Below are 14,310 nucleotides of genomic sequence, written 5' to 3' on the forward strand. Positions count from 1 at the left end.
TGCAATCGCACGGGGCGCGCTGCCTCCTACCCCTGCTGTAGAAACAGCATGTTAACTGCCGGGCGCCCGCTGAGATTCAGTTACCAGCGGGCGCCCGGCAGAGCAGAGCAGCCGGAGACGGAGACGGAGGCTCCTGCTTCCGGCTCCCACAATGTGCACTATGGGAGGACGTCATGACGTCTTTCCCATAGTGCAGAGAGAGGAGCAGCCGGGCGGAGCGGACGCCAGAGCGGGGCTGAAGGTAAGTGTTACTGTTTTGTTTTGTTTTTTGTGCAGGCAGCCTGGACAATACTTGGGGGGAGGCACTACTACTGGGGGCACTTCTGCTGGGGGAGCCACCACTACTGGGGGCACCTGGGCACAGCTACTAGGGACATTACTCTGGGGGCACTTCTACTGGGGGAGACACCACTACTGGGGGCACCCGGGCACTACTACTGGGGACATTACTCGGGGGGCACTTCTACTGGGGTTATTGCTTAGGAGGCACCACTACTGGGTGCATTACTCAGGGGCCAGGGGCACTTCTACTGGGGGCACTACTACTTGGGGCTTTTCTACTTGGGGCACTACTACAAAGGGAGCATTACTATTGGGGGCACTAATACAGGGGCATTAATACTGGGGAATTTATAAAGGGGACACTACTACAGGGGGCATTACTATTGGGGGCAATACAACTGGGGACACTACTACTGGGGCACTACAACAGGGACCATTACTATTGGGGGCATTACTGATGGGGGCATGACTACAGGGGGAACTACTAATGGAGGCTCTGCATAAGTTACACTACCACTGTGGGCACTGCATAAGGGGCATAAATACAGGGGACACTGCATATGGGGACAACTACAGGGGGCACTGCATAATGGGCACTTTTGCCTGAGAGCCAGTGGGGGGGAAGCCTAAGACCTGTCGGGATGGAATGGCAAGGGAGGAGGCTGGAATGAAGTGTGTATTATGTGAATCATGTTTTTTCAATGTGTTTTATGTGGTTCTGGATTTAATAATGTATTTGAGGTGGATGTGGTTTTAAAACGTAGTTTATGTGCCTCTGGCTTTTCCAATATATTTTATGTGGAAGTGGTTTGTTGCAGTGTATTTTATGTGGATCTGGCTGGGCTCGCTCCCAACGCGACTAAAACCGGGTGTGATGCAAGGTCATACTTCTGCAAATGTCACACCACAGGCATGCACACAGAAATGCGGCGTGGGCTTGTGACAGCTAGGCCACGCATGCTGTCTGTCTTTTGTTTAGCTACATATATTTTTCAGCGCTTTGCCTCTGACAGGTTAGACACCCCTGTACTCAGTAGTCACGGTGGCTGTCATTCTGTGGTCTTTCTAGATCACGCTCCCTTACTGTGATACCACACCCCCTCACGATGACGCCACGCCCACTCCACAATATTACTGCTTCGAGGGGGGGTGGGGGGGCGCATTTTGACTGCTCCCACTGGGAGTCTCAGACCCTAGAAACTGCCCTGTGTATAGCGTAGGGTTATTAAATAAGGTGTATCATAGATATCAAGATAATTATTTTAATAGTCACATTATAATCAGGCTCGGTCAGCACAGTTTGGGAAAATAAGGTGTATCGTGGATACCAAGACAATTATTTTAAAAGTCACATTATAATCAGGCTCGGTCAGCACAGTTTGGGAAAATAAGGTGTATCGTGGATACCAAGACAATTATTTTAATAGTCACATTATAATCAGACTCGATCAGCACAGTTTGGGAAAATAAGGTGTATCGTGGATACCAAGACAATTATTTTAAAGTCACATTATAATCAGACTCGGTCAGCACAGTTTGAAATAATGAAGCTATCAGCTTCCCATTATATATAAACCACAAAATCTCCGGTATAACCACTCAGATTATCATGTTAACGATCTCATACTCTTATCCTATCATGGCAATTGCCGAATTTGCATAAGGATCGTAACATACATCTCCAGAGTAAACCCTTTAATATAGAGCTTATTACAGCACTTTTCTTAAAACATTTGGAGCATAGTGAAACGCCAACGTGCGTTTTGCTTGAGCTGTATCAAGGCTGTTTTAATCATTGCTTCACAATAAAATAGGCATAATACTGTAAGCAACTTGTTATCACACCCTACTGAGTAATGGATGGAGAAGAAAGGATTTTCTGTTTGTTTAATTCATATTCTAAAATAAAAAGCTGATTTTTAAACAACGCTATTGATTCTTATGTTATTTTATGGCTGAAAACAACATTTTAAATAATAACTGGAATTAGAACCTTTTTTTAACATTTTCTTACATTTATAGAGCAGCAATTGTAGCATATTGGTAGATTAATTGACTCCTGACTAAAAAATTAACCCTAGTGTGTATGTGCGTGTACTGTACATGTGATGGTGAATATAGATTGCAAGCTCCACTGGGGCAGGGACTGATGTGGTCAAAATATTCTCTGTATAGCATTGCAGAATATATATGCGCTATATAACTCTTAATAAATAACTGGTAATAAATAATAATGTACTACTTGGTGTAATCTAAAAATCCTTTATAAGATCTAAGGTATTTTGCTATATTTCTGGGGGAAAGCCAATGCAGTGTGAGAGTCCCTGACTTGGATGGTTTAGTAACGTGATTAATTCATGCTACCACTAATTGTTATGTTATTTGCCTATGTATATCTCATTTTCTTTTTTAAGTATTCCAGAAAAGCATTACCATTATCATAGACTTGTCTCTGCTGTCAGTAAACGTGGTACAAAATACAAGGGAGTACCACCTTTCTCATAAATATCACAGTAGCATCATTAACTATGCTAACCCGAAGATTCACAAAATGATGTATCTCAATACACAGTGCTAATGTTTTGGAATGGTGTGATGTTTTAATATAAGTACTTTAAACTGAACTTCTATTTCAGTATTAATTCAAGAGCATCTTACCTCATCTATGCAATAGGAACAATCTTTGTCCACACGAACACATTCTGTGCAGGTCTTGGCTCTGGAGGCCATACAACGATTAACTGTGAAGACCAAGATAAGTAGATAAGTATATGAAAGGACAAAGTCATAAATATACACATGTAGGTATAATAACATGCACATTTACATGCATGGGGCTTATGCCAAATAAATAAATAAAAAAATCATATCAGCTTTTACCACATGTTCTCAATGAGAATGTTTGGAGATTGGGAGGATCTCCCAGTAGTTGCTTGAGCACAGAAGTCTACGATTATATGTTTAGACACCAGCTCAGATCTGTACAATTTCATATTAACTCAATGTTTGTTTCTCACCACATAGGGCCAGATGCATAATGATCGCATTTGTAATCCATTTGATCCCTCTCCGGGGAATGTTGCATAATGTACCTCATAGGCTACAATGGCTAACACCAGGGGCGGATTGGCCATTATATTTTGCGGGATAAATCCCGGTGGGCCGATTGGTTGTGGGGCCGCTTCTCAACTGTGGCCCCGCCCACTGATTTGCGTCACCTGTATTCCCTTGCAGCCCGACTGTCGGTGCCTGCCCGCGGCCCGCGAGAAGAGAGGCCAGCTAGCCTATTAAAGCCCCACCCGGCACGCCATCTACGTCACATGCGCCGTCGAGGACTTAGGATGTGTGCGGAGAGCACACCAGCAGGCGCGGGTCCCTGTGTGTCGGCGGCTGGCTTGCAGTAAGTTGCGGGGACGGGGGCCACCCAGGCAGTCAGCCTGATTGTCTCCTCTACACTCTGTTTCCTCCCCAGGCTGTGACTTCTGAAGTTAAAGTTTAATCTCACAGCCTGGGGAGGGAGCAGAGTGGAGAGGAGACATTTGGGCTGGCTGCAGTCAGTAGCTGGTAGCGCGGTAGCAGTTGACAGGTAGTAGGCTAGCTAAAGATTCAGGTCAGGTAGACCTGGGCTGGGCTGGGGGTTTATTGAAATTACAATTCATGAAGAGATTATACCCAGCCGGGGAAGGACAATGGCAATGGGGCTGGGCTGGCTGCTGGGAGACTGGGACTGAGAAACACAGCAGCGCTGCATGCAGGACTCTCTGTCCTGTGACATGACAAGTCGGGGCCCGTCTGATCATAGGGAGATGGAGTCTGGAGAGATATATCTCTCATCTATATCAGGGGGAATGTCTGGGGTGGTGGCCCTGGGGGGATTAATAATGATCTGAGGGGGGCGTTATTGAGCACTATTAGAGATGATCTGTCTGTGGGGGAGGGTTGGAGGGAGCAAATTTTTGCTAAGAGGCGATGATCTGTCTGTGGGGGAGGGGGGGGTCTGTTGTACTATGGGGAGATGATGATCTGTCTCGGGGAGGGGGGTCTGTTGTACTATGGGGAGATGATGATCTGTCTTGGGGAGGGGGGCCTGTTGTACTATGGGGACATGATGATCTGTCTGTGCTAAGGGGAGATGATCTGTCTGAGGGGGGTTATTCTGTGCTAGGGGGAGATGATCTGTCTGTGGGGAGGGGGCTATTCTCTGCTCAGGGAAGATTATTTGTGTGGGGGAGGGGGGCTACTCTGTGCTAAGGGGAGATTATGATCTGTGGGGGAGAGGGACTATTTCGTGCTAAGGGGAGCTGTTGATCTGTCTGTGAGGGAGGGGGGCTATTATGTGCTAGGGCAGGAGGATGATGCTGAGAAGATGTAGCATAATGGCGCTGGGGAGATGCAGGATGATGGTGCTATAGAGATGCAGGAAGATAGCGCTGGGAAAATGCAGGATGATGGAGCTGGGGATATACAGCATGATGGCAATGTGGAGACACAGAAGGTTGGTGCTAGAGAGAAGCAGGGGGACAGCTCTGAAGAGACACATAGGGGGTGGATGGGCTGAAGACACACCAAGGCGAGGGTGCTGGAGACACACATAGAGGATGGTCGGACCACTGGTACTATTAGAAGAAAAGGCTGGGGCACAGTAATCATCAGTAAGACAACAATTCTAATTAATTCATATTACTGATGCAAATGGTACCAAATTAGCAAATATATTTTATTAATATAAAATAGTTTGATATGGGGAACTCATATTTTGTTCTGCCCAAAAACTTCTGTTACTATCTGGATGAACCTATGGTGCATAACGATGACATTGGCTTTATTACAACACAAACAGGCGGCTTCCAAACCATGTGATGTCCCGCATGAATAGTGAATACCGACTCAAGACACTGCCTGTCCAGGGAGGAGAAATTTCTCCAGAGGTTCCCCGCTGCAGAGAAATCATATAGGTAAGAAAACTCATTCACATGCTTGCTGTGCTTATTCACTAGAGAGAAGGACTGTGGTAATGGCTATCAGCTCCTGGAGTGGCGGGCATGCCCCCAGTATGATGAAAATGGGGGAGTGGCTTGCGAGCATGGCATTTCACATTAGGCCACACCCCTGCCACAAGGCCACACCCACATTTCTGCACGCGCCTTCGGCACGCACACTTTGGGCTGCTTTGACATTTTTTTCCAGGGCCACTTTAAATTTCCAATCCGCCCCTGGCTAACACCATCTAATGATGATGTTAGCTATTGGGCACAAGCTCAAGAAAGTTATACTATATCTGCTGCGGCCCCTATTATTACATATGGGGATCTATATGTGATGCGGAACTCCCAATAGCAGCCAGGTTAATGAGGAGGGAGCCACTGACCAAGCAAACGAAATGAGCAGAGGCATACAGGTTACACCTTTGTCTTCACTCGTAACACTAGTATTACAGAGGGCAGTGAGTGGGAGAGAGGTAGGACTAAAAGCACACATTGGTAGCAGATGGAGAATGAAGCACCTTCAGTCTCTCCCTTCCATGTTCCATGTATTTGGATAAACAAAATGACCAAAGATTAGTTTACAAGAAAAAAACAATCAAACAACAAAAATAACTATATTATATTGACTACTGTATATATAGTCTATACAGGACTCCTTGTAAAACGTCACTATGATTGGAGCTGACGGATAAGTGGAAGGGCTTCTTTTTAGTAGTCAACTGTCCTGTCTTTTGTAAGTGCTGCTTAACTTTATTGTCAGTCTGTGTCCTCCCTGGCTGTAGAAGAAAGTATATTATTCTGTATTAACTTGATATTCCACTACAGTTCTATTAAAAAGTAAATTAATATATCACCACTATATGTCACACACATTTGTAGGACAGTATCCTAATGTGATCTCATACAGGTCAAAGGGCTAAGAATGCAGTTCAACCTCTTATCACTTCCCTGGACTTGTCTCTGTTTTATGAATCCACCAGTAAACAAAATGCATTTGGGAAAAGCAAATCCACTAAGCTATCAGTCACTCTCTGTCTGTATTAGAGAAATACCTCCCTCTAAAGCAACCTGCTGCAGTTATATTGCCCAGTTTACACAGGGGTGTCGTGGGGGGCAGGCTTGCTGGCATGGTGTAACCACTCCCTCTCTGCACAAAGCTGCGCATATGCTTAATTTATTCATAGACCACTCGACGAGGCATAGCAATGCACAATTAATTGGCCACACCCCCAAACACCCAGAACTCCCCACATACACACACATACATACTTATCGGGGCCCGCCAACTCTCAGTGGCTTTGGTATTACATAATAAGCAGTATGGGAACATTTTGTATAAAAAAACCACTTACATTACAACCTTTCATCATGCAGCTAGCTTATTACAATAATTAAGCCATGGGAAATGTATATTTTACATAACTACTTTCCAGGATTCCTAGATTTCCTTGATATACAATGCTCTGTAGGTAGATTCTCACTTATGTTCTTCAGCCCAGTTTACTTCAGTAGTAGGAAGCGCTCACAACCAAGTAATACTCTTTATGCCACCTAATGACCACTAACCTAGTTCTCCTAGTGAAACCATGTCAAAGCCAGTGGTTGGTATAATACACCACTTATGTGGACAACTCCTTTAATTCAATGGGGAAATTATTCTGAAAACAGGAGTAGTACAATGTGTCCTGGGTGAAATGAATCATGTTGGCAAATCATTTATATGTGTTTGGTTTAAATAGCCTATCTGGCAACTTAAATACACAATTATAAACATAGAAACAGAAACTTGCAGCTTCAGAAGATACACAGTCTCAATTGCTAATAGAGGTGGGATGTTTTTTTCCCCTAATAATTTGTTTCTAAAGCCAGCCGCCTATTAGACCTCTCTGCCAACAGAGTAATAGACATAGCTTTCCGATGTGCCACAGTCTCCCTGGGCAACGAAACAAAAGCCATACATGCAGCTGCATTTTGGCAGACTCCCAGCCATTCCTATCAACTCTGAAGCTATTTAATTGGCTCAGCTCTCAGTCAGCTAGAATACATTATGTTAGAGAAACCTAAATTTAAATAATCTATCCTATTTGCTTCATGAAGCACAGAAGTTCCCAAACTCTGCCACTACAGTCCAGGTTTTAAGGATAGCCATGCTTAAGCAGAGGTGAATTAATTAGCACCTCAGTAAATTTGATTCAGCCATCTAGACTCAAACATGGATAAACTTAAAACTTGGACTGTAATGGCACAGGTTTGGAACCTCTGATTGCAGTCTATGCTGGATACTGCGGCTGTGCCATGTACGGAAAAGCTGTACTGAGATGTAACTACAAGGGATGATTGATCTAGAACAGGGATTTTCAACCGCTGTGCCGCGGCAGAGCGGTTCCCAAGTGTGCCACAGGGAGATGCCCCCCACAGCTGTATCTATTTATTTCCCTAACTTTGTGCCGGGACAGCGCTGAGCTCTTCCACGGTGCTCAGCCGCTGCCCGGCCATACCAATGGAGACGCGGCCGCGTCGCTGTCCCGCCTGCACAGTACTTCACACTACTGATGAGCAGTGAATGTGACTGCTGCAAGCCTGCACCAACCGGCGCTGAGGGATTGAAGGATCTGCCCAGTAACGCTACCGAGGGACAGGGAGCTCCAGGTATGGGGTCTATATGTATTATGTTGCTGTCTGTGGGGGGCAGTGTAAATGGGTTTTTTTTATGTGGGGGCAATGCGTATTATGTTGCTATCTGTGGGGGCCAGTGTAAATATGTTTTTTTTTATGTGGGGGCAATGTGTATTATGTTGCTGTCTGTGGGGGCCAGTGTAAATATGTTTTTTTTATGTGGGGGCAATGTGTATTATGTTTCTGTCTGTGGGGGCTAGTGTAAATGTGTTTTTTTATGTGGGGGCAATTTATATTATTTTGCTTTCTGGATAGTGTGATTTTTTTTTTTTTTTTTCATTTGTGGGCCAGTTTGTTTTATTTTGCTTTCTGGAGGTACCAGTGTTATTATGTGGGGACCATGTATATTATTTTCCCTTCTGTGGAGGCCAGTATGATTGTTTTTTTTAAATGGGGGCCAATGTGTTTTATTTTTGTTTTATGTGGAATCCAATATGCTTTGTTGGTTTCCGTGGAGGCCAATAAATGTGCTTTATTTTCCCCCGTGGGGACCAATGTGCATGTTTTTCTTCATGGGGGACAGATGGTGTGCCTTGGTACTTTTAAAAATTTGTTCGGTGTGCCGCGAGTTCAAAAAGGTTGAAAATCTCTGATCTAGAAGATGAAAAACATTTTGAGTTTTAAGAAGAATCCAGTTGATTCAAACATAGGACCTGATTCAGAGCCGGACACTCTGACCAGAGCGCTCGCTCTGAATCAGGGGCCTCCTACCTATTATTGGAGCGGCATCCTGGCCACTCGCATAGCTGTGGGTGACCACCCACAGCTTATGCGAGCAGCCAAAAAGATGGTCCCGATAGTCAAGACCATCGCGACCATCGGCCTTGCGACGAGACCCTTGTGGTAGGGTCTCGCTGCCACAAGGCCAGGGTGCTTTTGGCTCTATTAGAGCCAAAAGCACTCCCACTGACATCACTGACACCATTAACACCACTGACACCACTGACACCATTAATGCGTACCCTAACTAGTTAGAGTTAGGATACGCATTAATGGTGTCCATTGAATTTCAATACATCGACTATATAATTCTGACAAAAAGAACCAACCAAGTATCCCTCCTTCTTCCTTTCTCTCCTTTTTGTCCGCATGTGCTCCTGAGACATCAAGAAGAAAAATTATAAGGAAAAGGAAGGGGACTGGGTCTGAATCCGGTCCATAGTTTCCACATTTCCACCAATACAGTCAACATTTTGAATTTGGGAGGGCAGACTTTTTTTTTCTTGCTTCATATAAGCTTAGTTGATGGATTTTATTTATGATTAAGGCTCCCTACAACATTTGTCTTGCTCGAACTAAAGGGGATGGGTACGGGATGCCGGTGTTCGGGTCCCGGCATTCAAAATCCTGATGGCGGCATCTCAACAGGGTTAGGATACCGACACCTGTTGTTTGGTATCCTAACCCTCCTCCTCTCCCTGCTCTAACCCTCCCTTCCCCGATGCCTAAACCTAACCTCCCCCCTAGTGCCTAAACCTAACCTCCCCCTGCCCGCACCCTAAACTTAACCTCCCCTTCCCCGCACCCTAAACCTAACCCTCCCCCTAGTGCCTAACCCTAACTCTTAACCCTAACCCTCCCCCTAACCCTGCTACTTACCTTTGGAATTCCGACTGGTGGGATGCCGGCGAAGGGATTCTGACAGGTGCCAGAATCCCATGTGCCGTGATATTGAACATATCGCGGACTAATGTTATGTCTGGGGTCATGCAAAGGTTAAGGAATTGTAGGGATTAGATGCAGTGTTTCTCAAACTTGGTCTTCTAGGCAGAGCCGTAACTAGACTTTTTGGTGCCCTGTGCTAGAAAGAGCATTGGCGCTCCCTATTTTTAAAATAGGGATATAATGCACCCAAAAAAGGGGCATGGCTTCATGGGGAAAAGCCAGGGAAGAGATGGGGGAGGCCAGGAGATGCTGGGGATAAAATAAGAGGTAACTACAAGTGAGAATGATAATAAACAGAAAATTGACAGGCCCGAACAGCGCCCCTTGTCCTGTGGTGCCCGTACTACCCAAGTTACGACCCTGCTTCTAGGCACCCTAAAGTTGGATGTGCTGCTCATCCAATGGGATGATTCAATGAACAATGTGATGTAGTTATATGCAACGTTACATTGCGCCATTGCACGGTGGATTGTTCAGTGTGTACATCGCTGGATCGCGACATCGTACAGTGTGTACCCAGCTTAACAGTCCAGGTTTTAAGGATATCCATGCTTAAGCACAGGTCATTTAATTATTACTTTAGACAGTTTGGTTTGCCTTGAAGATTGTGTTTGGGAAACCCTGGATTAGAGGATTGGTAAGGTTACCAATAATATTCTTATTTCACTCCAGATATCTTAGGACCACTTGGTTGAGGTGGTAGCTTGTTTGAAACAGACGACTAACCTTTGTCTTTAAATGGGTTTCTTATTGTCTTTAGCTTATTACAATTTTGTGATTTAAGAGATAATACAAAATGAAACAGCCAAATAAATTAGCCGTCCACCATCCATAATAAAATGAATAATATTTATTTGTTTCAGGTTTACATGATGAAACAGTGCAAGTTAATATACACTACATTGCTCTCTAAATGTGCCTGAAAGCTGACCCATGAGAGAAAGACAAAGGTTTGATTGAAATGGAAGTGAGAGACCATTCGTTATTTTCAAGTGCAAATATAATAAATAAACACATGCAAAACAATGAAGGTGAAGCACTTACTCTTAACACTGCTGGTGATGGAGATACTGAGAAGCAGCAGCAGAGCTCCCAGGGTGTGAGGGACGGACATCTCCCCGCCTGTAAAATAAACAAACTCTTTAGAATGAATGCTGCCCTAAAGAACGCAAAGTAGAACTCCATACACCAGGTGTGCACAGCCAGAATTTAGAAACAGTACAAGTTGATGGATTTATACATCTTGAAGCCCAACCTAAATAACCAAAATGGGAGCAACATATTGTGTTCTGTAATATGCAAACATGGCCACTATACAGACAAAGGACTGACATCAAAGAGAACCCCTGGCACCAAAATCTCCCACAGTTGCACCCCAATGCTACCGTTCATCTGCCTGCCGGTTACAGCATATGTACACCAGTGCACTGATTGATTCTTCCATTTATCTAACTTTGGATGGATTAAATAAGTAAAACAAAGAGATGCCAGGAAGCCCTGCGCGGGCATTGGTTGTCACAGCAGATCAGGTGCATATCATTAATACCATTCCTTTGGGCTCGGTCATCATTTTCACAAACAGATGAAAGTACAGTAGCTTGTGCTGCAAATATTTGTATATATCTTCTCGGACACAGGTAAAATACAGCTCCGATATTGTACATTTTATTAACGATTTTTAGGCACAACAAGATGCTTATAATTCCATGGTCCAATTTGGGGTGTGGCATTAGCAAATATGAGCAGTGTTTGAAAGGAAATTTGGGCTATGACTTAAGTGTATGGAGTGTGGTCACATTAGACTCATTTTCTTGCTCTATGCTTTAAAAAAGAGTCTCCATTCTAACTGTAACGTCACCCCCCTTGTAGTAGAACCATGAATAACTGGTTTGACAGATGCTTACCAGTGGCAGAGTAAAATAAGTATGTGCCCCGGTCAGTGCTCACAAACAGGCCCCCAGATCACACTCTTTATTGTGCCTGATTACTTCATTTGGACCCACTATGAGCCTATGTTTTAGTCCTTTCTGTTCTGACATTACTAATAAACATGTGAATATATAAAACATTTGAGGTATTTTTTTAATTCATTGCACTATACACTATACTAAGCATTTTAAACCACCGTTTAATGGGTAATGGTACCTCCCTTGAAATGTCATGAGGACAGTGTGCACCCTTCGCAGCTCTTGGCTAAGGGTACTGTCCAAAACACACCTGTTATAAACCTTTTGTGGGAAGAGAAACCCTGTTTACCTGGAAAGCTCCTTTCATAGAGGCTAGAACTCATTGATAAGAACTGTGTTGCCTCATAAAGCACAGGAATGTATTCACTACTGGAACCATTCCATTCAATGGCTAATATTTAATTTTACTCATTTTCACTGTCCATGATCACTGCATCCTATCTGTATAAAATATATGTAAGTAACTAAGCACATTTTTAATGTCTTTAATATGTTATTAATTATTACTATATAAAATAAAAAGATAAAACTCAAAGAGGCAGATTTCCCTTTTATATGTGGATCTTTTAGCCATCAGACTCTCTCCCCTATTTCCCTCCTTGCTTCACCCTGATCAAATGGGTTTTATCCCCGGCCGATAAGCCTTGGATAACACAATACAGACCACTGATCTGATCCACTCTATACACCAACAAAAATTACCATTTCTAATTATGGCGTTAGATGCTGAAAAAAAAAACATTTAAGAAGGGCATCTCTTGTCCATTCATGGTTATGTTGTTCAGGTCAAGGGGCTTCAACAGGAAATTTCTTACGGGAATTTTGGCCTTCTATCACTCCCCATCAGCAGTTGTGACAGTGAAGATGAACATCTTTCCGTGTCTGATTTACATGTTCCAGACCCTTCCGTTCTTCCCATTTATGAGTATGAATTCCTGCACCGTTATGGCAAAATAAATGTCCCAATGTTGGTTGACAGCTTCTTCTATGCTCAACTCTAGAGAGAGGGCTGGGTATTCTCAATTTTAAGCACAATTACCTGGCTGTGCAGCTTGTCCATGGTGTGCTTTGAAACAGCGCTCGTCCTAGTGTATGGTCACAGATTGAAGCAGCAGGTATTGGAGTGCAATAGGTCTCCTCCCTGCTCTGGCTCCCCAGACTTACGTCCTGCTTCTGCTAAAACTCATCCCACTAACTCACTCACATTTAGAATTTGGGACAGAGTAAATGCCAAATGTAAGCTTTCCCCATCTCCTTGAACCCCTTTTTTCCTGTTTAATAGTAAAGATTTTCCTCTGGGCTGCACCCCAGCAGTCTTTAAGCCATGGTTGAGTCAGGGATTTAGATAGCTTAATGATCTTTCCAAGGTCTTGATCTTCCTGCCATTCCCTGACAGTAAATATAAATTTTCAATACCAAACACATCCTTTTTCACTTCTTACAAATCCAAAACCTCCACTCTTTCATGAAACAAAGACTTAGGTCCAGACTCCTCACTAATTTTGACACAGACTTAGTTCCAGACCTCTCACTACTTTTGAAATGTTATGTCTCAGGTAATCTTCCACCTTGCTTCGGGAACTCCGCCTGCCTTGACCCACATGAGAGGACCTGGAAGAGAGCCCTTTGGACAAGGGGGACTGGGCAGAAATCAGACAAATCACGACCTTCAGTTCCCTAAGTGTTTGAATAAAGCAGTGACTGGGGTATGAAGGGCCCACCGGGGGAATGCAGTAACAGGGGCCAATACTTAGGGGTGTGCCCAGCCTCCCCAGAGACTTGGCTAACCATTAGAGAGTGCATAGACTGGGACCTTTAAAAATGCATATATAATAAATACTGCTAGTGCATGTATGATAATGTACCAGATTAATAACAGCAATGTATTATAGAAAATACACCACAGACATGTGCAGTATAATGTAACATATGTATGATGTATAGTTTAAGTGAACAGTCTTGAACCTGATCCCTAGAGGAAGGGATGGGCCATCAATCAGTGGGGCCCACCGGGGGTTTCCCCTGTACCCCTGTGGGCCAGTCCGACCCTGGAGTTAAGGAAACGCTTATAAGCTTTTCTACAGGTGGTAATTGGTTGCCTTGAGATTACATAAATTCTCAGTACATGTTCTAGATACATATTGCAGAGGTTGTTCAGCATCTGTCATTTTCATTCATATTTGGTGGGACTGATAAAGTTAAAAATATCTTAGTTATAAAGAAAGTATATTCTCCATTAAAAAGTAGGGGATCCTACATTATATCATTTACCTTTTTCTACAAATATTACCATCATGATATTCTCTATGAACAGGAATAGTAATTTGCTAATTAAAAAAAGACATGGGTTAGCAATTTTGGCCTTTGCTTGAAGTGAGTTAATTTGTACTCCCCAATATTTGTTAAAATAATGTTACCTAATATTAGGGGTTTATCCAATGTGTACATTATATTTATCTATTTAATATCCACATGGAGCATTTTAAGAGCGCATCTAAAGGTCATTATTCGCCATTTTGAGATGTAATCAAAGCATTTTCATCACAGAACACAGACAGAAAGTGGCCGTACTGTAAATACCCCGAAGTAGAAAGTATTTTTTGGTCGATGTCCTAGCAAAGTGCTTAAATGTTTAGGGTTTAGGAGATTTAAAACAGACAATACAGTGGTCTTCCACAAAATAAATGTCCTATGTGTTGGTTTACATGGTTGAATTATGCTAGAGTGCTAGTTTC

The 14,310-nt window shown here is 43.5% G+C and overlaps 1 protein-coding gene across 4 annotated transcripts in view; it reads right to left on the reverse strand.

Moving 5' to 3' along the window:
- ITGB4 (integrin subunit beta 4) overlaps positions 1-14,310 on the reverse strand; it is a 114,093-nt gene that overhangs the window by 61,167 nt on the left and 38,616 nt on the right. For all 4 annotated transcript variants that reach the window (XM_088482541.1, XM_088482542.1, XM_088482540.1 and 1 more), the window contains 2 exons: positions 10,653-10,730; positions 2,941-3,023 (listed from right to left, as the gene is read on the reverse strand). In XM_088482541.1, the coding sequence (XP_088338667.1) occupies positions 2,941-3,023; positions 10,653-10,722 (153 nt within the window). In that variant the 5' untranslated portion in view covers positions 10,723-10,730. The remainder of the gene's footprint in view (positions 1-2,940; positions 3,024-10,652; positions 10,731-14,310) is intronic.

Source organism: Taudactylus pleione, unplaced genomic scaffold, assembly GCF_031769625.1.
Source record: "Taudactylus pleione unplaced genomic scaffold, aTauple2 ptg000290l, whole genome shotgun sequence".
Lineage (NCBI taxonomy): Eukaryota > Metazoa > Chordata > Amphibia > Anura > Myobatrachidae > Taudactylus > Taudactylus pleione.